General features: G+C 36.6%; 2 protein-coding genes across 2 annotated transcripts in view; both read right to left on the bottom strand.

Moving 5' to 3' along the window:
- The window catches only part of LOC141397687 (general odorant-binding protein 28a-like), a 31,518-nt gene extending 8,581 nt beyond the window's left edge, over positions 1–22,937 (bottom strand). Inside the window, exon 1 of the mRNA XM_073974321.1 lies at positions 22,886–22,937. Within this exon, the coding sequence (XP_073830422.1) occupies positions 22,886–22,922 (37 nt within the window). The 5' untranslated portion in view covers positions 22,923–22,937. The remainder of the gene's footprint in view (positions 1–22,885) is intronic.
- Positions 624–8,532, bottom strand: LOC141397686 (general odorant-binding protein 28a-like). Its single transcript, XM_073974319.1, has 5 exons — positions 8,447–8,532; positions 8,314–8,386; positions 1,548–1,636; positions 906–1,048; positions 624–811 (listed from the first exon to the last, which is right to left on the bottom strand). The coding sequence occupies exons 1-5, from the start codon at positions 8,495–8,497 to the stop codon at positions 724–726; spliced, it is 444 nt and encodes a 147-aa protein (XP_073830420.1). The 5' UTR covers positions 8,498–8,532; the 3' UTR covers positions 624–723.
- Positions 22,938–26,530: the final 3,593 nt, after the last annotated feature.

The raw sequence follows: 26,530 nt of genomic DNA, 5'->3' as shown, positions 1-26,530 counted from the left end.
ACATACGCCGGTGATATTTTCTACTTTAATTGTCAGGTTTTGCTTTTGGTATACCGCATATAGAAGCTGAGATATTCGGTTTGGAAAAAAACGTTGTCTTTTTATCCACCTAAGTTATTTGCCCTTTCCGACCCCTAAATATTATCCGACCATCACCAAAATAGGCTTCTTCCCCTCCGGGACCCCCATCAACATGCAAAATTTCGTGACGATCCGATCAAAATTGCGACCTGTAGCGTGATTACAAAGTTTAGATGGACAGACGGACAGACGGACGGACGGACTGACGGACGGACACACATAGCCAGATCGACTCAGCTCGTCGAGACATTCATTTTGGTATATATAAGTGTGGGTCTACGACCAGTATTTCGATACGTTACAAACTTTTTGGCCAAAACCAACTTATAATACCCTCCCCACATAGTGGTGTAGGGTATAATTACAGATTATTCAGTCAACAAATGTAGTTAAAATCCTCAAAATACCAAAATTCGATAGATGCCGTTATATATATAATTTTCTCCTGATCAAGAATATACTTACTATACTATAGGTTCGCAAATACTTATTTCAATGGCTTACAAACGGAAACACAAACTAAATAAATTAAAGAAATAAAATTAAGTTTTGCAAACATTTTTATTTTACTTATTTCGGAAAAAGCTTCCACATATAAATTAAGAAACAACAGATATAACCTGTATCGGCATCATATGAATCTTAATTTTGAAGAGCAGCAGCCAAATTTAGACCACAATCCTTACATGATCCCAGAATGCATCTGGACCAGTTTTCACCGCTATTACATCTGAAAAAAAAAACAGAAACGTTCATTAGAAGAAAATCCAAAAGTAAAATCTCAATCCCAATAAGCTTCCTCATTGATCACCAACTCTACTTACATATCTTTCTCATCATATTTCATCGAGTTCAAACATTTCTTGCCAGCCTCTAAAATCTTTGGTACTTGATTTTCATCACCTCCGTACAATACATAGGCGGCTCTTAAAGGAACTTCTTCGGTAAGTTTTCCATTTTCATCAAACTGTAACAAAAAATGGGATTGAATTTTACAGAGTTTTGTGATGTAATATTTGAAAAAACCGCTTGTCGCTTGCTTTGTTCACTTTGCTCTAGTAGAAAAATAAATTAAAAACGGGCAACATAGTTCGAATTTGTCTCGGCCGTTTGTTATTCTTTTACCAGGAATGAAGCGATGCAATCAAGAAAAATCCATTGAGTTTGGGCCTTAAGGCGAAAACACATCGAATGTTTCAATACAGTTGGGCGCCACTTCGGATAAAAGAATAAAAGAGCAAGGGCAACATAGATGGAATTCTTCTTTATTCTTTTATCAGTAGGCCTATTCTGTAACTTTTATCGATTGAAAAGTTGTTAAAACTTCTTTTGTTATTGTAACAACTACAAAACAAACAAATGAAATTGTTGTAAAATAAACAATGAGTAAAGTTGTTAAAATGTTACAGAATAGGTACCCAGAAATTACGCCCAACTTGTGTGTGTTTTCGGCTTTAAGAACTTACCCATCCACAGTTTCTCATGGTACAGGTACGGAAACATTTACTCTTTACATCTACAGCATCCTTATGGGCAGCCCAGTCAGTTATTAGAGCTGGAAAGTAAAATAATATAAATTAATGACAAAAACTCCGGTTTGATTCGAATATTACTAATACTACAATAAAAAGACATAAAAATGTAAAGATAGAAAAAAACAATTGTTAACATTCTTAACCCACTTAGCGCCGAGAATTTTTTCGTTTCTATATGAAAATTATATTTTTGAGACTTTTTAAGCGTTTTTTAAAAAAATACTTTTTTCTCTAAAACGTATAGTTTTCCTGCAATCGGACCTTCTTTTAAGAGTGCCGAAAACTTTGAAGTGTAATATATGTATATTCTTAAATGTCAAACCTTTTGTTTTTGATTGAGAAAATACTCTTACTTCATTCCTAAAGGCCAGAACAAAATCAATCATCGCTTGCTTCCCCAAATGTCAAATTATAAAGGAATGCCAGAGCCTCTTTGCAACTCCGCCTGTGTTCTCCTTTAGGAGGCTCTGGCATTCCTTTATAATTTGACATTTTGGAAGCAAGCGACGATTGATTCTGTTCTGGCCTTAACAAATCCCTGACTATATGAACGTAACATTAGGTTTGTCTGGTTACTTTACCAGCAAGATCTTTCTCAGAGAGTAAGGACTTTTTATTCTCTTTTGCAAGAAAATTGTAAAAAGTAAACAGACACCTTCCCAGCAAAAACCATCAAGCAATCAAATGATTTGCCAAAACAGAACAATTTGTCAGCCAAAAGAGGAACCAAAGGAATCAAAAATGTTGTATTTTATTTAAAATAAAAATGAAACTGACCCAAAAAAAGGAATTTTTCCACTTTGCAACTTTAAATAAAAACAGATGATTGTTTTCAGGAAGAAGAAGAGTTGCAAGTGCTTGCTAGAAGATATTTTTCCAGCAAGAATTTGCAAACTTTCATTAAAAGAACTGTCAAAATGTTGTTAATTTTAATGTTTTATTTTTTTTTAAATTTTAATTTTCACAAGCATAAATCACCGAATAATTAAAAACAGATGATTGTTTTCAGGAAGAAGAAGAGTTGCATGTGCTTGCTAAAAGATATTTGTCCAGCAAGAATTTGCAAACTCTCAGTAAAAGAACTGTCAAAATGTCTCTCTCGATTCGCTCTCTTTTGCTGGCTTTTTGTGTTAACAGACGATTTCCAGCAACAATTGGTACAAATTGTTATAAGTTTTAGGGTAATCAGACAGACCTATTTATGATTAAATTTGTATGGCATATTTAAATTTTTCATCTAAAGTTCAAAATTACAAAAAGTCGAATTTTTTGAATTGCCAATTGCGTAAAAATGCATAGGCCAAATGATCCAAGGTGCAAACATAGACTCGGACCACTACCTTGTTGCAGCAAAGGTACGTACCAGATTAAACGTAGCAAACAAAGTGCGAACAGACACAACACGGAAGTTGGACATCGGTAAGCTGCAATCACAACAGATAGCCACAGCATATTCCACTCAACTGGCCCAATTGCTTAATCAAAACACTCTTTATCCCGATAACATATCAGGACAATGGCAAAACATTGCCCACTACATGCAAACAGCCGCAAAATCAGTACTTGGATACCAGTGACCTCCACCAAGGAATCCATGGTATGACCAAGAGTGTCGTGCTGCTACCGAAGAGAAAAATGCGGCATATAGGGCTACTTTACAATCAGTGGCAACGCGTAGCGCATGAGAGAGGTATCGGGAGAAAAGGAGAGAAGAGGAACGTCTTTTCCGCAGGAAAAATAGATAGATGGAAAAGCGGGAGTTTAAACAAATCGAGATGTACAGGAGACAGAATGAAGTCCGAAAATTCTACCAAAGAGTGAAACATCAAACTGGTGGCTTTGGAACTGGCACATCCTCCTGTAGAGACCAGCAAGGTAATCTGGTAACTAATACAGATAGTGTCCTAAGAATATGGAAAGAGCATTTTTCCAAACGGTTGGTATACAATAGTAGCGAAGTCGACGAAGATACCACAGATCCAATCCCAGAAGATAGTATTGAATGTATACCACTCGGCCAAGATGAGGTAAAGACAGCAATAAACCGACTGAAGAATAATAAGGCAGCAGGGGCTGATGGCTTACCAGCCGAGCTGTTTAAAACCGGAGGCGACACGCTGATAAGGTGTATGCATCAGCTAGTTAGCTCCATCTGGCAGGAAGAACGCGTACCCGACGGATGGAACCTGAGCATCCTGTGTCCCGTCCATAAGAAAGGAGATAAGACTTTATCTTCCAACTATATGGGCATAAGTCTTCTCCCTATCGCCCACAAGATAATTTCAGGGATATTGTGCGAACGACTAAAGCCCATGGTCAACAAAATAATTGGACCATACCAATGTGGCTTTAGACCTGGCAAGTCCACCATTGACCAGATATTTACCCTGCGGCAAATTCTGGAGAAGACCCAAGAGATGCAGATCGACACCTACCACCTTTTTGTCGATTATAAAGCAGCCTTCGACAGCCCGCTACGTTCAAAGGTATTCCAAGCAATGTCTCAATTTGGTATCTCCGCAAAGCTCATTCGGCTTTGTAATATGACTCTAACTGACACAAGATCTTCAGTTAAAATAGGATAGAACCTCCCCGAAGAGTTTTGTACCAAAAGAGGTTTCAGGCAAGGAGACAGCCTTTCGTGTGATCTTTTCAACGTCCTGCTATTAAAGGTTATGCGAGAGGCAAACGTCAAAAGAAATGGCACAATCTACACCAATAGCCACATGTTACTTGCTTATGCTGATGATATAGACATCATGGGACGATCAGTAAAAGAAGTAACCGATACCTTTATGAAGGTCGAAGGAGAATCTGCTAAAGTGGAACTGTTGAAGTTGGTTCCTATAATTGTGAGGTAGTAAAAGACTTCGTATACCTCGGCACCGCCGTAAACACAACAAACAACATCAGTTGTGAAATAAAAACAAGAATTGTATTGGCAAACAGATGCTAATTTTGGCATCAGTAAGCACTTCAAAAACAAAGCCACAACTCGTCAAACAAAAATAAGGCTTTACAAAACACTGATACTACCCGTGCTGATGTATCTTATCTGCGCAAGCAGATAAGGCAGTGCTTGGCGTGTTCGAGAGAAAAATTCTTCGAAAGATCTACGGACCGATCTGCGTTGACGGTGAATAGCGACGTCGTGTGAACCACGAGCTGTATCTGCTATACAACGACATCAATATAGTTAAACGTATCGAGATGCAGCGTACAAATTCGAGCCACATGGCTCAAGCTAGTGCTGATAAACTCAACATATTCGTACACAAAGTTTACAGTGTTCTACTATAACTACAAAATGATAAAAAATCATTAGAAACGATTGAAATTACAATCTTCCAATAAAGAAACAATAGCAATAAAAAGGCGTCAGAGAACAATAACAAAAAAATGGCGTCGACAATATTCAGAAATCGTTGAGAAATCTTTACGAAATTTCGGAAGATACATCCGATTTCCATAAGACATTATTCCGAAATCGTTCAGAAATCTTTACGAAAATTCGGAAGGATTTTTTCCGAATTCTGACCGAAATCTATCCGGTTTCGCTCCGACATTTCGTTCCAAAATTATGTTAACCACTTCATACAAATTTCGTTCAGATATCGTTACGATTTCGGATCCAACATCGGACGTAGTGTCCGAATTTCGTACCGATTTCGTTACGATGTCCGAACGATTGGTTTGCTGGGTACTGTCTAAAACAGTTTCTTTGTTCTGACGAACACAATTTTTGAGGAAAGGGAATGAAAACGAAAGAAGGGTGTCATACTTTAGGTTTCTATCAAAAGATAAAATACATTGAACAGCGCAATAAAGTTTAAAAGAACTAGAAATTATAAAAATTCCGGTTTGATTCGAATATTACTACCTTTATCCGCTAACGAAACTCGGGTAGAAAATCTTGCAGAGGTAAATGTACCCTTGTACTAGGCTCTACTAGCAGGATGAGGTGGTGATGATTAGCGTGGGTACCTGCCTTGACGGCTCCACCCCACGGTGTTCTTAGCACCGGCTTGATTACATACGACCAACCAACGCCCCTTGCACCATAGTGAGGTACCAATTATGTTCAAGAGTTTGTTCTGTTCACCACATTGGTTTGGTGGGGAGCACCATCCAAAGCTCCTGTCTTTCTATGGCTCAGACAGACAACCGGTTGATAATGCAACTCCACATTCAAGCCGAGGACTCTCCCCGCGATTTGGGTACAACCACAGACACCACGATATCTACCATCAGAATAATGACGTTACCCTGATTTGATTCGACGTAAAATTTATGAAAATATCTGTCAAATTCAGATATAACCGTTATCATGGTAATAAGCGCAATTTTAAACATACTCTTGCAATAGAAAGAAAATTTGGTCCTAACAGGATTAAGACCTCGGTACATGGCATTTTTGCTTAAGATATTTCTGATAAAAGACTAAAGAACAACCGAACCAAATTCAAACTAGATTACCCTTTTCCTTTTACACGGTGCTCTTGAAACAACTTTAAATGAAAGCAGCTTAAACCTAGGAAATTTTTGCGGATTCTGAAACTACAATGTCCATAGATGAAAAAAAAAGCGGAGGCTTTAGGTTTATTTCAGGTTTTCGCGATTTGCTTAAAAACCGAAAGTCCTATCGAAATGGGCCTAAAGAAAATGTTGTAACTGCGAAAATTCTCTAAAGGATTGGCCATTATGAATTGTTGTTAGGTTTTACCATTTTTGAGATATAGAAGTTCATGTCACATTTTTAGGTTTTTTTGTTAGGTTTGCTTCAAAGGGACTAGAGAAAATATTATAGCTGTGAAAATTCTCTACAAGATTGACTTTCATAATTATACCCTACACCACTATGTGGGGAGGGTATTATAAGTTGGTTTTGGCCAAAAAGTTTGTAACGCATCGAAATAATATACCAAAATGAATGTCTCGACGAGCTGAGTCGATCTGGCTATGTGTGTCCGTCCGTCAGTCCGTCCGTCCGTCCGTCTGTCCGTCTGTCCATCTAAACCTTGTAATCACGCTACAGGTCGCAATTTTGATCGGATCGTCACGAAATTTTGGACGTTGATGGGGGTCCCGGAGGGGAAGAAGCCTATTGATTTTGGTGATGGTCGGATAATATTTAGGGGTCGGAATGGGCAAACACTTATTTGGAGAAAAGTCAACATTTTATTTCAAAGCCAATATCTCTGTTTCTTTAAGAGGTATATCAAAAGCAAAACCTGTCAAGGAAAGTAGAAAATATCACCTCTACAACGATGTAAAGTATGTTGTCGTAGGTGGTCAAACAACAGAGATATCGCAATAGTCGGTAATGCATCCCATTTTCCGATTTTTTTGTAATCACGCTATAGGTCGCAATTTTGATCGGATCGTCACGAATTTTTTGGGAGTTAATGCGGGTCCCTCAGAAGAAGAAGCCTATTATTAGTTTGGGGATAATCGAATTATATTCAGGAGTCGGAATAAGTAAAAAGCTTATTTGGAGAAAAGTCAACGTTTTTTCTTATGCGAATATCTCCGCTTCTGGTAGGAGTTTTCCAAAAGGAAAGCCCGTCAATGGAAGAAAGGAAGATCTCCTTTATATTGATGCAAAGTATGATGGCGTAAGTGGGCAAACAACCAAGATATCGCAAAAGTCAGTAATATATCCAATTTTTCCATTTTTTTGTAATCACGCTACAGGTTGAAATTTTGATCGGATAGTCACGAAATTTTGGGGCCCCACAGAGGGAGAAGTCTATTGATTTCGGTGATAGTCGGATAACATTTAGGTATCGGAATGGGGAAAAACTCATGTGGAGACAAATTCAAAGTTTTATTCTTTGTGAATATATCGGCTTCTAGTAGGGGTATTCCAACGGCAAAGCCTGTCAATGGAACATGAAAATATAACATTTACATTAGTGTAAAGTAGGTTGGCGAAGGTGGTCAAACAAGGGAGGTACCACAATAGTCGGTAATGCATCCACTACTTCCATTTTTTGCAATCACGCTACAGGTCATAATTTTGATCGGATGGTCACGAAATTTTGGTTGCTTATGGGGGTCCCAGAGAGAAAGAGGCATATTATGTTTGGTGGTAGTCGGATTATATTCCCTAAAAGAAATGTTTACCAGTGAAAAGCTTATGCACAGGGGTAGTGGTGTAGGGTACCACATGGTCGGCCCCGTCCCGACTATAGCCTTTGCTCACTTGTTTTTTCCTAGGTTGTACCATTTTTGAGATATATAAGTTTAAGTTGGGAAATTGCAGTCATCACATTGTTTTGCAGTCAGTGAATTGTCCCAATTTGATCTTATATATCTCGAAAATGGTAAAACACACGAAAGTATCCTAAAGGACAATTTAATAGATAATTGTCATTGCTACAATATTTTCTTTAGTTCCATTTTGATAGGGCTTTCGGTTTCCTAGCAAAATTGCGAAAACTTAAAAACCCTAAAAATGTGAACTTTGACCCCGATTTATTTAAAAAGTACTCTGGCGATTTTTGTTGTTGTTTTGATTTTTCTCATTTATGAACATTGTAGTTTCAGATTCCGCTAAAACGTCCCAGGTTCAAGAGCACCGTATTTAGTCTTCTAATATAAGCAAAATATAAGCAAATAGCCAGCCGCTTAAATACTGAGGCCTTAACGTTTTTTTTTTTTTAATTAACACAATTTTAAGAATATTTTTACTCACTTTTATCTCCACCATATTCCTTTAGGCAATCTCCAAAGACTTTTTTTAAATCTGAGCCAGGACATCTATCAATCTGAAAGGGGCAACAAATTTAATATTTTTGCTAGGGTTTAATTTATTAAACTAAACTTACCAGGCCATAACATCCAGCAATGACTGCTAGCAGTATTACAATTGTCTTCATGGTGCAACGTTCAGAGTGTTAACTACAAATGTTGTGTCAATTTATATAGCCCCATATATTCTATAAAAAGACACCTTACATCTTAAAAAAATAACCTGTTATGGCGTTCGTATTTAATTATTTGTTATTAATTAATTACAAATTCATTTAAATACCAAATAAATATTGCCCCCTTAATGCAAGTTGATCTAAAAATATCAACTGATTTCTAATTCAGTTTCTAGAGCAAAATACAAAGTTACATTGATATCAACTTGAATAATTAGACTGCCTACTACAATGATCGGATTATGAACCCAGAAAAAAATGATGTCGTACAATGCATTGCAGCGTTATCATAGTTTTGAATATTTTTCAACTGCGTAGCGCTAACATTTGCATAAGACACGGGCGCCATATACCTTTAGAAGAGGTTTGCGGCCTATTGTTTTAGAGGAGGTCAACAAAGTTTTTTGTGCTGCCGACCAGCGACTCGAGAGACTTATTTCTGCTTCTGATCTTGTTGGGGTATAAAGGAAAAATTGTATTGACAAATTTTAAAAAATTCAGAAAAAATAGTAATCGTCCGAATCCCATTACCACATAGGGCTTAAAATTTTTGTAATTGATTGTAGTTTAACATAAATTTTTTTTGAAAAAATCGAAGGGTGCAATCATGTTTAAAAATTGATTTTAAATATTAAATCCCGAAAATTGCATTGTGCATTTTTCTTTTAAATGTTTCTTTCGATAGCTGTTAAAAAAACAAACAAATCAAAAAAAAGATGGTCCAATTTGGACCAATATTAAAGAAGTTATGAGTATTTCTTTGCATGTAGTTTTTACAGAATTTGACTTTTTCAAGGCGCGACCTCTGGAACCGTTAGTCAAAAAAAATTTGAAAATATACAAAAATGTTTTGTTAATCAGCAGCATCGCCACAGCAAAATATAAAGGAAATCAAAAACCTCATCTTGAAAAAGTGTCCGATTTCACTCAGAAATCCCCATATATTCTTGATCAGGGTGGAAATGGCTGAAATTTTATATTTAGTCTTGGTTGGGGGTACAAAACTTTCGCCGAGAAATTTGTCGGTATAGGTCCACTCCTTCATATAGCCCCCATAGAACGGCACCTCCTGATTTTCGGTATTTTGAAGGTTTTGGCCTTAATATTACACCGAAGTGGCTGAAATTTTGCATTTGGTCTTCATTTGGGGTATTAAACGTTCCATATGAAATTTTTCGGTATAGGTTCACGCCTTAGTATAGCCCCCACAGAACGGTAAGACCATATTTCCCGTATTTTTAAGTATTTAGCATCATTATCTCAACGAATTGTCTGAAATTTGGTACTTATTCTTCGCTGCGGGTATAAAACGTTTTTACCAGAAATTTGTCGGTACAGGTCCACGCCTTAGTATAGCCTTCATAGAACGCTACCTCAGATTTTCTGTATGTTTAAGGTTGTGGCGCAGCAACCCACCGAAATGGCTGAAATTTGGTATTTAATCTTTGTTGGAGGAAAAGGCTTTTCTGACTGAAATTCGTTGGTATAGGTCCACATTTCGATATAGGCCCCATAGAACGGTTCCTCCCCATTTTCGTAATTCTGTAGGTTGCAACCTTCTACCATTTCTACAGTTTTGGAAATGTTTGAGTTAAGATCAATTGGAATCCTTTCACTTTAGGTGTGTACTGTCTTTGGCAACTTTACTGACAAGAATGCGAGGAATATTTTTCTTAAAAAAAATTAACCCTCATGCGAGTCATAAAGGGGTCTTTTTGGCCCCTTTTTCTAAAAATCTTTAAAATCTCCTATAAAATGTAATGGAATCAGATCAAAATATTCTAGAAATTTGTTGGCCATAAAATTTTACTATAGGTCTTAGAATACATCAAAACTCTAAATTATAACCAAACGCCAGAAAGTGACCCTATCCTATATTCTGACATTCTGAATCAAAGAAAATCTGTACATATCTGCAAGACAAAATATCACATAAAAACGAAAAGTGCAAATATGTGCAGGATATTTCGATGGAAATTGGTAAAAAACTCTTCCCTTTTTATGAAATGATAAGTTACACAGCCCAACTCGATCTAACTCATAACTATTTTCATCGCTTTTTGTGAAAATCGATCTTAAAAAATCAACAAACACGAACATCAATTATTAAAAAACGCGCACTTCATTCGCGACACTGAACGTTTTAAATACGTTTCACATACCTTTCATTACAATTACAAAAAGAAAATATTTAATAACCGTTGTTTATTTTGCATATTATCATAGATTTATAAACAACTTAAATATTGAAAAACAATTGAGAAAAGGCTATAGTCGGTACGGGGCCGACTATGTGATACCCTACACCACTACCTCTGTAAATAATCTTTTCACTCGAAAACATTTCTTTTATGGAGATACGAAAGTTTTCACCTAGCTGGCTTTTATACCAAATGACTTAAGGCGAACTGAACCAAAATAATTAATATTAAATTCTATATTTGACTACTGTCGACATCACCAACATCAATAGTCTTCTATCTCTGTGAGAAAATTTCGTGATGATCCGATCAAAATTCCGACCTGTAGTGTGATTGCAGAAAAAGTGGAAAAAAGGATGCATTAACGACTATTGCGATATCTCTATTATTTGACTACCCACGCCAACCTACTTTGCATAATTTCAAAGATGGGATTTTCTACTTTCTTAGTCTGGCTTTGCTTTTAGAAGGTCCCCAACCAAAGGTGGGAGAGAAGTTGGGTTTTATTAGCGACTATTGCGATATCTTCGTTGTTAGACCACCTACGACAACCTACGTTACATTGTTCTAAAGGTGCTATTTTATATATATTGACTTTTTCTCCAAATAAAGTTTTTGCTCATTCCGACCCCTAAATATTATCCGACCATAATCAAAATCAATAGGCTTCTTCCTCTGTGAGACCATCATAAACCCTCGAAATTTCGTGACGATCCGATCAAAATTGAGCCCAGTAGCGTGATTTCCAAAAAAATGGAAAAATGGGATGTATTATCGAATATTGCGATATCTCCGTTATTTGGTCACCCACACCGACCTAGTTTGCATCACTGTAAAGATGGGATCTTCTACTTTAATAGTAAGGCTTTGTTTTTGGAAAGTATCCAACCAAAGCTGTGATATTCGACATTATAACTAAAATCGCAAAAATTCAAATTTGGGTTTAATTTGCTACTATTGTGATATCTTCGTTGTTTGATCACCCACGAGAAGCTACTTTACATCGTTAGAAAGGTGATATTTTCTACTTTCATTGTCAGGTTTTGCTTTTGGTATACCCCATACAGAAGCTGAGATATTCGCTTTGGAAAAAACGTTGTATTTTTATCCACATAAGTTTTTTGCCCATTCCAAACCCTAAATATTATCCGACCATCACCAAAGTCAATAGGCTTCTTCCCCTCCGGGACCCCCATCAACACCCAAAATTTCGTGACGATCCGATCAAAATTGCGACCTGTAGCGTGATTACAAGGTTTAGATGGACAGACGGACGGACGGACTGACGGACGGACGGACACACATAGCCAGATCGACTCAGCTCGTCGAGACATTCATTTTGATATATAAGTATGGGTCTACGACCATTATTTCGATGCGTTACAAACTTTTTGGCCAAAACCAACTTATAGTACCCCCCCCCCCCCCCACATAGTGGTGTAGGGTATACAAATTCCAAATAGGGTCACATCGACCTGCTTTTATACCCACTTATTAAACAAGAAATGTATATATTTTTTCATAACTACACGCACTGGGATCCTATAAACAATATCTGACCCTTTTTAGTGTAAATTGATATTTTTTCGATTTTTGGCCAGGTTTTTTTGGAAAATCGGACACTGTGGGTTGTGACGTCATTATTCCACCGAAATAGTGAAATTTGTTATTTGGTCTTCCGTGAAGTTATTTAATATTCCTGAAAAGAATTGACAGTATAGGTCTGCGGGTTCCTATATCCCCCACAAAAAACGTACCTCTTGATTTTCGGTATTTTGATGGTTTTACCGGATTATTGGAAATTTGGTAATTAGTCTTCTTTGAGTCTAAAAACTTTCGGCCTGAAATTTGTAGTTATAGATCGACTTTTTGATATAGGCCCAAAGAACGGACATGCGATACCCTACACTACTTGCACTGGGCATTCGTTTTCCACGAAATTTTTTATATTATTGCGACACGTTATATGTTATTTTAGAATGTGTATTAAGAAAAAATGCGATTTTTGCCGAATTGGCCAAAGAACAAGTAAGAAAGCACCAGTTAGCTGTGCCCCTACCCAAAAAATAAAAAGAAGCAAACCCCATAATTATACCGTATATAAAATATATTGATTTTCTATCACAAGTTTGCTTCAAAATTAGTGGAATAATCTGCTTTAAACTTCTGTTGAAAAAAAAATCAAAACGATCCGAGAGGAGCTCTAAAACTTCACTTTCTCCAAATTTAGTGTAGAAGGTACTCGAAAGAGTGGATCGATAAAGTCTATATTCGAACCAGATCTATGTATATCTAGGAGGAATAACATAATGTGCTGATTTGAGACCGCATAGAGTGCTCCTATCGAAAGTTATCGTTCACACCATTTTTTGGAAATTTTTTGAACTTTTGTGAGGAAGGAGTGACCCTATATGGCGCATCTTCGAACTTTTGAACTTTTGTGGGGAAGGAGTGACCCTATATGGCGCATCTTCGAACTTCAACTAAGTTTGGGCAAAATATTACGAAGTTCAAAATTTTGTTCGAAAGGCTAAATCGACTCCATATTTTCTAAACGAATCCCCTCCAAATATACTTGGTCTAAAACCGTCAATTCTATTAGGCACATATTTGGTCGTATCAAAGTGTATAAACCCTCGTTAGCTTGAAGGCTGAGATAAAAGAAGACTATACAATATCCCAAAGGTTATACACTAACTTCAGACCCCGTACAGCATTGCAATTTGCATCAATTAAAAAAACAGAAATTTCTCTATCATGGTTTAAAAACATTTCTATAATGATTGCGACATTTTCTAGCATGATGTAAATGTAGTTACTCGTATTTGCAAACAAACCTTAACGACAAGGAACCCACTTATATTGCTATAACTTACATGGGGGGAGAGGTCAAGAGTTAGTTTTCAAGTTTCGCGTTCCTATTTTGTCGGAATATGTCCCCCAGAACTCAAAATATGGAAAAGTAAATGTGAATATTTTCCCACAAAAATTATGGCCGATTTCACCCGCTAAATACTATCCTGTTATTATCCAAAATGATTGGTATTGTTTTTTTTTTACGTGAAAAAATTTTCCAGTATTGAACTATAACTACGACATCTAGGTTCATTATGATTACACTGTACAACTGAAACTGTTATCTGACCACGTACATCAACATAATTAGTATCGATAGTACCTCTTTCAAATATAACTTACGTGGAAGGAACATGCCTTCCAGCAATAAAGATATAGCCACTATATTAAAAATTGTAGCAATTTTTACACAAAAGTTTTGGTTAATTTTACCCGCTTAATATTATCTGATCATCACGTAAAATTGCAAGCTACTTCTCTGTCGTAAACCCAAAACTTACTTAAAATTTCGCGTCTCTCAGACTGCCATTGCCTACTTCCTACAGAGCCGCTACAAATAGGGATAAAAATTTTGTTTTTGGTCCATTTCACCCCATAAATATTTCACGACCATCGCCAACTATAGGGGTTTATTCTGGTCCAAACCGGACCTCCATATACTATTTCGTGAAGATTTGTTCATAATTGCGGCCTGCAGCGTGATTACAATTTTTAATGGACCGACTCAAAATCGCTTTGTCTAGTGAATTTTGGTATACCACATGGGGGTCTAAGACCCTAATGAGCCCATTACAAAAATTTCTCAAAGGAGTAAATAGAAATGTATACATTAATAATGTAGATTTAAACCCGAATGCCATAATAGGAAGTGGTTCACTTAAAACTTCTTATAGAATTATCATATTTCACACTAATTTTCGCAAAATGCGTAACCGACCGAATTTACCACATTCATGCTTTTAATTTATATAATCTTGAATTTTGTTTACTATTCTTACTCTTATTATCAAACATACAATTTTTCATCACAATTCACAAACCACACATGTACGGTACATTACCGGTACGTTATGTTTTAGTGAACCGACCAGCTGTACATTACGATCATCGTACTGTACCGCAGTCGTTTCACTAAAAAATCGTAGCGTACCGCAGTCGGTACACTAAAAATCGTAGTGTACCGCAGTCGGTACAGTAAGATTTTCGTTGTGCTCCGGTGCAGTATCACTCAAATATTTTTTAGTGTTTGTGTACCGGAACGGTACATTATCGTAGTGTACCTATCCACCTTGGTACGGTACAGAACGTTATGGCACGATATCATAGTGTTTATTTTCGAACACTGCTTCTTATTACTTAATTCCACAAACGACTGGCGTCTCCACATATAATTATACATGGTAGACGGTATCGAAAGCCAAGAGCTGTCGTGTTTGCGGCATCACCCTGTCAACTGTCCAGGCTTCTACTATATTATGGGTGGCTAACGATAAATTGCTTTCAATGATTTCGCGTTTCAGATGACATCTGCAACATCGTCCATAATAAATTGTAAACAAATCTTCTCGACTGAGAGGGCTCTAATGGGGCATAGCACACTTCTCTTCGCTCTGTCACCACTGGGTGCTCTATAAATTGCCGATTTAAAAAAACGCGCACATCTTCGGATCTGTCCCTATCACGCTCTTGAATGTAACTGTCGTTGTATCATTCTTCTTTCTCGTATTCAAGAGTGGTTTAACCATTACCCACAATTTACTTAATACGAAACCAATGTTTCACTGTTTCAGGTGGACTAGAAAAATTTCCCGCTTATGCTCGCCTACTAGTCTGTTGAAGTCAAGAGTAAGTTCTCTAAATCTTGGGCCTTCAGTGTTCACGCAACGAAGCTTATCACTCTCATTTGTTAGTCCCTTCGCCACTGCTGGGAAATTTGGTCTAATTTCGGGTATTTGAACAGCAGGTATGTAGCGAACGCTTTTAGCTGTCATGATGTCTCGCAAAATTCTCTCTAAAGCGGTGATTAGTAAATACTCTGAAACCAATCAGCTTTTCCATGGTTTAGAAGATACTGCGGTCAGAGGTTATGAAGTCTGGTGGTGTGTTAATGGAGACGGTGATAGTAATGCGGTCTGAGCCAAGCGAAATAACGGGTTACCAGGACACGTCATTTTTCAAAGCGGGTTCCACATTGGCGACGGCAAAGTGAGTAAATAAATCAATGTTTTGTCTTTTCCTAAAGAAATGGTACTTTTTAGTAAATTAAATACCCAATACATTTTATAATTGAATCAAAAAGGTGAATGGACATATTTTATTGGACAAGGAAGAAATCGCATTTACTATTGGTAATTAGAACAATACATTTTTCATGTACATACATATGTATATTTGAAATATGGATGTACCCATTTATTACATTATATAATCATTTGATTCCAGATGCCGATTTCCCGCTGATGATTTCAACTTTGAGGAAAATATGTTTTATTTCACAACTAAGGAGAAGCGTTCAACGATGTTTCTATATAATTTTTTCTTTTTAAAAATGCGACTATTTATAAATTATTTCATTCAGTTTTTCTTTTATTAAAGTCTGTTATGTATTTCTTTGCAATTTTTTATGTACCTATGTGTTTGTCCAGGTCCAGGTTGTTTTTGCTTTTTTTCTATGCCTATCAATAAACCACCACCATTTATAAACGTGTATATATGTTTGAGATAGCTAGTGAGCGTTTACTGAGAGCAAGTGAGCATACCTTTCAATGTGTTTAACATTGAAATTTACGCTCCCTTGCTCTCAGAAAGTTTGTTTTTTGTGGCTTTTGGGTTTGCAGGACCCATACATATGTTTTGTTTGGGACTGATTGCAAACAAATATATGTTTGCTGCAAAATATGTTTTTGGGACGTATTTAGAGAGAAGTTTTTTTTCTCCGCGTAGGATCGTCATCCTTCACGGGTCCAAACGGTTACTTCCCTCCAAAAGTGATATAATATCAGACATATAACGCATATCACAACTATTTGTCGGCGGTATGTACGCATTAAGCACCTCTACCTCGGCAGTTCTACATGTTTGAATGACTAGAGTGAAAAGCTCAAGCGAGTCAGGTCTGTACTGGACAAATTGGTGTATACGAATCCTCCTCCCCACCTTTTGTACGATCCTGCCACAGTTGACGATAAGCTTTGTTTCCTGAATAGTGGCGACCATGATGTTCCTTCGACTCATAAAATCGAAAATTTTGCTGACTTTGTGACCGGTGACCGTTACAATTGAATTGCAGAAATGATGTATTTTCACGCTGAAAGATGCTCTGGTGCAGCAAACAGCAACATAACTTCTATCGCAGTAGTTCTGTGGGCGGCTAAGACCCGATCAGCCTCCGAAGTGCATCCATTCCCCACATCTTTTACATCTCACCGATAGTGACATATGTCCGGGGTTCTTCTCTATCCTGACACGGATCAAAAGAGTTCGGAGCAGGCATTCCAGGATATATTGCTGCTCCCATGGTAAAAAATATATACGAACACAAACACATATTTGTTGAGGCGACGACCCCTAGTCGAAGATTCATCCGACTAAATACGGTGCATAGAACCGGCCGGTGCATAGAACCGGCTCATTAGAAGTTTTCGCTGGTATTGGCGGGATGTTTTAAAACGTTTGAGTCATTACCTCAGAATGTAAGAACGTGTTCCGGAAAAATTCACAGTTGTAGTAGGGACTGCGAGATGAACCTGATGCAAAAAATCAAAACGATCGTAGACATGTCCCTAAACTGCGAACACATTGTAAATTTTGCGTGGTAAGTACCCGAAGGAGTGGACCGATACAGTCCATTTTCCATGAACTGTGTACGTCTGGAAGAAATACAACGATTTGAACACTCGGTTACTCCCTTCGAGAGTTATCGTGCGTACAATTTTAGCGACAAACTTTTATTTATTTATTTATTATACCCCACAACACCCATGTAACATACAGAGGGGATATACATAGGTACATAGAATCACTTTCTCAAGCCCTAAACCAGTGTTAATCACCACTGGGCTCGAGAGCCGTGTCTGTGTTAACACACACAATCTAAATTGGGGTGAGTTTCTACGTTCACCACCCAGCAAACCAAATGTCTGATGTCCGACATGTCTGAACAATTTCGGAAGCAAAGTCGTTAAGATTTCGTTCCGATTTGTAAACGATTTTTCGCAGAGGAAATAGTTCAGATTTTGTACCGATTTCCTTCCGATTTCGGAACGAATGTCGGAAAGAAATATCCTTTCCGAACTTCCCAAGGATTTTCTTCAGATTTCGTTACGAAATCGGACCGAAATCGATCCGATGTAGCTCCGACATTTCGTTCCGAAATTATGTCAACCACTGAAGCTACCCGAAGGAGTAAGCCGTGATAATTCATATTCGAAGTCGATGTATATCTGTAGTGCGATTCTCTAACACATTTTTTGAGTTACCGACAAAAATCGGTAAAATTAAAATGATTATAAATTCGGTAATTAACGATATTTTTCAGTAAGTTAGCGACCAAGAGAAAGCAGCCGTAAAGTTCTACCAATAGCAACAGTGTTGTCAACTTTTATTTGAACTTTTCTTTCATAATTTTCCGTCTTAATTTTACTGACATTTGTCGTTAACTCAAAAAATGAGTTAGAGAATCGCACTACTGGAAGGAATAATACGATGTGCAAAGTTTGAAACAAATCGATTCATTTTACAGAAAAATTTTGAACTTTTGTGGGGTAGGTACTCGAAGTATTGGACCGGTCGTGGCTCATATTCGAACTTAAACTAAGTTTGGGCAACATATTACGAAATGCAAAATTTGGTTCGAATCGATCGATCCATTCGAGAGTTATCGTGATCACAAGCCAGACAGTCTGACAGACGGACGGACGTCGCCTCGTCAGCCTAAAGGCTGAGGGTGTAAAAACTTCTGGCTATTGCTTCTATGGCTTTTCTTTAGTGATGTTAAAATGGCCGATAGTATCGATATAAAAAACTATTCGTCGATATTGGCGTAAAAAATTAAGTATCGATAATATCGATATTTCCATCGATGGTTTGCCAGCTCTACTAGGCAACACGCAGTGTCGCCAGGCGTTTTTTGGAAAGTTTGACAGTTTTTAACCTAAGCGTACTCAGGACAGTTTGACATACAACCATGTGTTGAGTTGTTAGCAAGGCGTTTACATGCAGACAGTATTGGCAAGACAATAGCTGTGTCTTTTTACGTGATAATTAGTAATAATTATTACAAATGTTGCAGGTTTTGAAGTTGTATAAAGGAAAAGTTGCTGAAAAAAATGTTTCAGCAACATTTAGTAAGTAAAAAGACACCCCTAATAGCAAAGTTACAAACCATTTTCACCAATACATTCATACTTTTCTCTATCCCATCCCATCTAGCATTTGGAAAACTGTTTTTTTTTTCAAAAATCACATTGCGGAGTCTTTTTAGAGTCCTTTTGTTGATCAAAAACTGATTAAGTCGCTTGTATGATCAGAAAGGGACTCGAAAGTGACTCCCTGTAATGATTAAAAAAAGTTCAATTTATAATACAACAACAAATGTGTAGCAATCACAAATAAATCATTGATGTGTTTAAAATGTGACCATTTTTTATTTATTGTCACATATTAATCATCTGGAAGATTGAAAAATGATTAATCAAAAAAGGGTCATGCAGGTGTTTGAAAAGTGATTATAATTATGTATCTTCTGATCATATGTTGAACAGTTAGGTGATTAAAAACTGATTGTTTCCCAGCAAAATTTGACGGAAGGGGTTCTTTGAGATGACGTGATTTCATGTCATCTTTTGCATTGGTTCAAAGGAAGTCGTGGAAGATCCGATCTTTTCATTAGGATTTGAACCAATGCAAAGGAAGTCGTGAAAGATCCGATCTTTTCATCAGCATTTGTACCCATTCCATCGATCCAATAGAGATGATGTTTGTGTTTTTATTTACACACCTGTTTATTTTCATTTTGGTATGTTCCAGTACTGCAAAAATCTACTAATTTTTACTATTTTTTCCGATAACATAAAGGAAAAATTATTACCGTAGTAAAAATAAGTAGATTCTTGCAGTTTCTGGAACAGACCAAAGTTGTTAGAACTGTCGTCGTGATGTTGTCTTACATTTCCTGCATATCAAACAACTAAAACTTCTAAACAATTGGTATTATATGAAGTCCCAACCATCGAGCTAAAAATAGAATCGGACTGCACACATTGCTATTTTAAAAGTTCCCTTGTCTGTTCTAAATCTGACATAGAATGAAATCAATCAAATCTCGCTTCTTGGAATTTGAAAAAAAGTCCGAAACGAAAAGGAACAAGAATCTGAAAATAAAGAAGAAACTACTTTTGGAAAGAAACAATTAAAAATAAATTAATTAAGCATAAATGGTATTTTCCATAAAAAGTCTCTCCTCCCCGTTCGTTACATTTTGTTCTTAGAGATCCCTAAAGCAAGCCGGGTTGTAGATCCCTACATATTTCCGTCACTAAACAAAAGAGTATAAATTACCAAAATGTTGTTATAAAATAAAAGTAATTTACGAAATAAAAATACTTAAAGGAGTGCATTTGGAGTCCATGTCGAAATCTGAACTGGTGATGGGAAGATAATTGAAAAAAACTTTTGTAAGACGAAAGAATATCAGTTGCAGAGAACGGAGGAAGTAATCTTTTGCGTTGCAGCGGTGGTGATTACATTGCAATTTTGGATGTAAACTTTTGAAAAACTAAACTGATAAATTAATTGTAGTTATTTCATGAATTCGTTTGAATTAATAAAGAGTTTTGTTTTTCATGAAAATCATATTTCAATACAGCATTTCCATTTTCCAAACAATACATGAAAATTTCATGCCAAGGGGTTGGTGAAAATGACATGCCAAAGCATTGGTTAAAATGACATGTCAAAGCATGGGTGAAAATGACGTGTCAAAGTATTGGTGAAAATGACATGTCAAATCATTGGTGGAAATGACATGCCAAAGCATTGGTGGAAATGACATGTCAACGCATTGGTCAAAATGACATGCTTAGGATCCAGAAAAGAACGTCATCTTTTGGAGTCCACGCTCATATAAAATTCATCGATGAAGATGCTAAAAAGATGACATGCTAGATCACTTGCACCCATGATTGAATGTCATCTTTGGCATCGAACATTTTGCTGGGTTTGTTTTATTTTTGTTTGGTTGTAAATAATTTTCATATACACTTTCTACAAAACTTCGATATAAATGTAACTTATAATATTAAGAGTATAGACAAACACAACACATGTTCAGGTAAAGGGGATAATTACAAGTCATAGCAAAGCAGAAAAGACAACACAACAAAGGAAAGAACAAAAAAAAGAATAATAAAAAGAAAATTCTTTTAATGTTTTCGTCTAATAAAAAGACTCATAAATGACTCCCTAAAGACTCATAAACGATAACAAACATGACTCGAAAAAGAGTCCCACATTCATCAACAAATCACAAATAAATGATTGAAATACGACTCGAAAAAGACTTTATATACCATCAGAAAATGGGCAAAAATGACTCGAAACTAATGCAGAGGAAGACTCATTTGTGATTTGTTTAGAAGAGTCGCCTGAGGTTACGTTTTCCTCCCGACAAATGAGTCATTTATGATCAGAAAATAAGCTCATATTCCAGCTTTTTAATCGTGCAGTCGGATCAAAAAAGACTCGAATTTGATTAAAATTTTCAAAAAATGCTGGCTGGGATACATATTTAAACATTTATAAATGTATTTGTGAAAAAGGTTTGTATTTTTGCTATTGTCTTGCCAATACTGGCATTTGTAAACGCAGGGTTATAGTGGTTTGATTGAGACACCACTTCTGGTGACGAAAATCGTTGATCACGCCTCTTTTTCTTGATGTGCTCAAATCAAATGAAGTCATTGAATCCCAAGTCAGGGATGTACGGTGAATGACTCATCAATTCCACGTTTTGTCCGGTCAAACAGGCGTTGGTTTGAATCGATGTGTGAGAGCTCGCACTGTCATGATGCAGAATGATACGTCTTCTCTTGTTGGTTTTTCGGATTTCTCTGGAGATTTCAGGGACACAAATTGTAGTTTACCACTCAAAATTAACTGTCCCACATTTCTCAAGACGTATGGTCGCCACATGGCCAGTTTTGCCGCAGAAACAGCCGACAATTTGCTTCGAAGGTATTCGTCCATGAACAACTTTCGTTGGATTTGGCTCGCTTTCGAAGACCCAAACGGTCGATTCCTGTCTTGTTTCGGCCTCCTAAACAAAGATCCAAGATTCGTCGTCTGAGACGATCTTATAAATGTCGATTGAAGCACCGTGATTGTTTTTATTCACAATTTCTTTGCACCAATCTACAAGAGGCTCCTTTTGAGCGATTGTCCAACGAGAAAAATCCACTTTTGCGGCCATGTGTTCATGCAACATCAAGTTGGTGACAGAAATGCTTAAGGGTGTCTCTATCTCACTGTATATAACATGGCGATCTTGCATTATCCGTTCACGCACGGTTAATTTTTTTCTGGCACAACGGCCAATTTTTTGCTGCCATCACGACTTTCGTATTTTGGCAAGTGTCGGCTATGGTTGAATTCATTAAACCAGTTTTTCATAATGCTATAGGAGGGTCCTTTATTTATCGTACAAATTATTTAATTTGATCGATGCACTCTTGCCGTGATTATCCACGTCGAAAGTTGTGAAAAATTATCGGACGAAAATTTACACAAGCAAATTCCATTTTTTTTTTTTTTTTTTTTTTTTTTGTAAAGTGATTTTTGCAGGTCACTGTAAACAACCCAACACATGATCGTATGTCAACCTGTCCTGAGTACCTCTTGTGCCAGACACTGAAAATAACACATGAAAATATTTTAGCTTTTAGGAGAGAGCGGCGATGAAGGAGGTCCCTTTCTCCCTTCTTACCCATAAGCTCAAAACATTTTCATGAAAATTTTCATAGTCTGGCACAAGACTACGCTTAGGCTAAGAACTGTCAAACTTTCCAAAAATAATGTCAAATTTCGCCTGGCGACACTTCGTGTTGCCAAGGCCAAAAAGTTTTCTAGTTCCCCTCGTATTTACATGTTTAACTTTATAAAAACAAAAATCTTATTTAAAAATTGATTTTAGCACTTAAGACAAAAATAAATTACAATTCTAATTGCAGTTACTTTTATTAAGATACTCTTCTAAAACTTATATCCTTATCTCTTCTACACCACTTACCCATCCACAATTTTTCATAGTACAAGTACGGAAACATTTGTTTATATCGTCTACAGCATCCTTATGGGCAATCCAGTTTGTTATGAGAGCTAGAAACAAATGAACGAAAATAAAAACTATTTAAAAATTCCGCTTTGATTCGAATATTACTAATTTTGCTATTAAAAGCAGGCCTCGGCACACTGGCTCCGATGAATGTTGCGTTACACCAACCACATGGAAAAGGTGTAAAGATATCGCTACATAAGAAGTCTCATCGCCTGTCTTTCTATCTCTGTTTCATTTCTGACATACATACATAACAAAAATAAAAGAATAGAGAAGAAAAGCGCAACTTAGTTCGAAATTGACTCGCCTTGTTTAAGGCCTGCGTACAAAATCTGCCTCGCCTGCTGGCCTTGCAATCCTGCTTCATTTCTGACATAACAAAAATAATAGAATAAAGAAGGCCGAGCCAGTTTCGAACTTGGTTGCCCTTTTCTTATTTATTCTTTCATCAGAAGCAAGCCGGCGAGGCAGTTTATGTACCCAGGCCTTAATTCGGAGCAAGAAAACCAACCAGCTAGGCTTCCTATGTACGGAGGCCTGTAGTGATGCCAAGTTTTCTTTTGAAGTTTTCATATGGTTGTTTTTCTTAACATGTGACCCGACTCACAACCGACTGATTGTGCCGAATACTTAAAGTCCCGTAACGCAATTTGGTCTTGAAAACATTTCGACAAATTATATTGAAATCGTGGACACTCTGCCCCATAAAAAGCTTATAGAAGCACTCGAAAGAAGCGGAATACGAGGACCTACCTTGGAGTAGTTTCAAAACTACCTCTCATCAAGATCATACTATGTAAAAATAGGAGACACATGCAGTTCAATGATGAATGCTCCCTATGGTGTACCACAGGGTTCCGAATTGAGCCCAATTCGCCATATAATCTATTCCAACGAAATTTTACTGCAGCTTAAAAATAGTATCGCATTCACATACGCTGATGACACTGCTATTGTCGTCTCCAATCAATCAATGAACACGGTAACGAAAATCCTTCAAAGTGAATTCAATATAATCAGCAGACGGTGCCATGACAGTGGCTTAATTGTAAACTCATCCAAAACCAAAATAGTTGAAAGGCAAACATTGAAATATTATATCATGACTCAGACTTCAAAACTGCCAATTTAACAACGACAAATGCAGTACAAAGTTGGAAGTAGTGGAAACTTATTAATATCTGGGAGTCCAATTAGATGACAATCTTAAATGGAAAACGCATGCGCAATACCTACAAAATAAATTACGCCAATCGGCTTATGCATTATATCACCTTGACAACTCCGCACCATATTATGTCTTGAAGCAGGCATACTTCTCATTAGTCGAATCTCATCTCAGACATGGGATCACAGCATGGGGAAATGCGAGATGTACCAGACTTCTACAAACACAACAAAATCGGATTGTAAAACTCCTAAACAGAAAAGTGCAGAACGAAAAATCAACGAAACAAAGCATCAACCAAACAAATATACAAAAATTTAGCAATATTAGATATTAATCAACTCTACTCAATATCTATCGTAAACGAATTTATGGAAGCCTAGCGCAGAAATTGGATCACAATCTAAATACAAGAAATAGAGCTGAAGGCAAATACAAAATTCTAAAATATAAAAATGATTACGCGAAGTACTTACTCACTTTCTGTTGAACTGACTAGTACGCTAAATGGACTGCCAAAAGAAATCAACAATGAAAGAAATAAAAATATTTGAACTATGTTAATGAAAAACATTATATAAGTAAATAAAATAGTACCGACTAGTCTACGACCAGTATGGCCAATATATGAATATAATTTATAGATCTCATACCCACATACAAGCTAAATACAGCTTCGTGGGTCGTAGAATATAATGAAATGTAAATATTTTCTTGAAATAAATAAATAAATAAATAAAAATTCTATACAACTTAATTACATTAATTAAATTTACCTTTATCACCACCATATTTAATCAAACAATCTCCAAACACTTTCTTGATGTCTCCACCAGGGCAAACATCTATCTACAATTGTTGCAAAAAAATTAGTCGTTGAGGAACCATTTACATATAAATGCCCTTTGATCACGTTCTTCTGAGTTGTGACCTCAAGCCAAATGATTAGAAGAAGGGTTAAGGGAAAAATTATATACTCAGAATTCACTTACCAGACCATAACAGCCAGCAACAATTACTATCAAAATTCCGATTATTTTCATGGTATCCATTTGGTTTTGTGAATGCAGGTGTTAAATGTTAATCAGGCTTATATAAGCAGACTTAACAAAACACTCTGTTTAGATGCCTAATCTAAAGTCGCGTTTATATTTCAAACATGTTCATAAATTGTCATTAATTTGAAAAAAAAACGACTGCATTAGAGCAATTTAAAACAACGGCAAATATCTCATAAACATTTCTGAATATAAAACAAGTAAGCCAAGGCTATAGTAGGACGGGGCCAACCATGTGATGCCCTACACCCCTGGAACAAATAAGCATATTTTAAGAAATAACACTGTGGATTCTGGCACCGTATCGCACCCAGCTTAAATAATAATAATATAATAATTGGTTCACAAACATCCGAGAAGAGACAAGGGAGACTTCTCTCATATAAATGAGTGAGTGTACCCCGATTCATATTCACTGAGTGATATGGGATCCGAGACCGAACTGCATGTCCTAAGACACCACTTGTAAAGAAGTTTAACATGACTGAAATTCTCAGAAAATGTCGCCAACATTACTCAAGGGTATTTTGCCACCGTTGAAAAAATTTGATATTGTCTGGCTGGGGAATCGTTTTGAAAAAAAGGTGGCAAAGCGACAAATGCAATTGGGCAATTAATACCCTAGGGCACCATGTATTTGCAATAATGCAAAAACTGGGAATGGGAAATGTGGTTTTCAACCAGGGTTTCGGAGTCGAGGTATTTTTGGATCGACTCCGACTCCAGACCAATTTTTTCACGACTCCGACTCCGGGTCGACTCCGAGTGTAAATTCCTGTACTGCTAAAAACTAATAAAATGTGCACAAATTTTAACTTTTTCGTATATTTGAACCCATATAGGCTAATCTATTGGTTTTTCCTAATATATTCTTTAGAAAGGACATCCATTCGAATATAATACTTAACTTCAGAAGATAAATATGAAGTAAAATCCATATCTATGTATATTGTTTCTACTGAATCTTACATTGGAAAACAGCACCAAAATACAAGCACGAGAATATTCTGGGAGGGACTTTTTTTCTCATGTGCCAGACATTGAAAATATAAGATCAACATTTTTTAACTTTTTGGAGAGAGGGAGGTGAAGGAGGTCGCTTTCTCACTTCTTACCCATAAGCTCAAAACATTATCATGAAAATGTTCATTGTCTGGCACAAGACTATGTGAAAATGAAGGGACAATACAAATCAAAAGTACTACATGCAATAAAAATTATAAGCAATTCATGACCAGGTTTTAAAACGGATATAAGCCAACAATTTAGAATTTTTCAAGAGTCTAAAGGTGAAAAATAATAAATAAAACCCCTTTTTCGTGATTCACCTGAAAGAGCATATCTTAATCTGCTTTCTGATATTTTTGTGGA

This window comes from Musca autumnalis, unplaced genomic scaffold (assembly GCF_047663935.1).
Source record: "Musca autumnalis isolate F117 unplaced genomic scaffold, ASM4766393v1 scaffold_3, whole genome shotgun sequence".
NCBI classification, from domain to species: domain Eukaryota; kingdom Metazoa; phylum Arthropoda; class Insecta; order Diptera; family Muscidae; genus Musca; species Musca autumnalis.
Note: the sequence above shows the minus strand (reverse complement) of the source record. Positions and strands in the feature narration are given on the sequence as shown.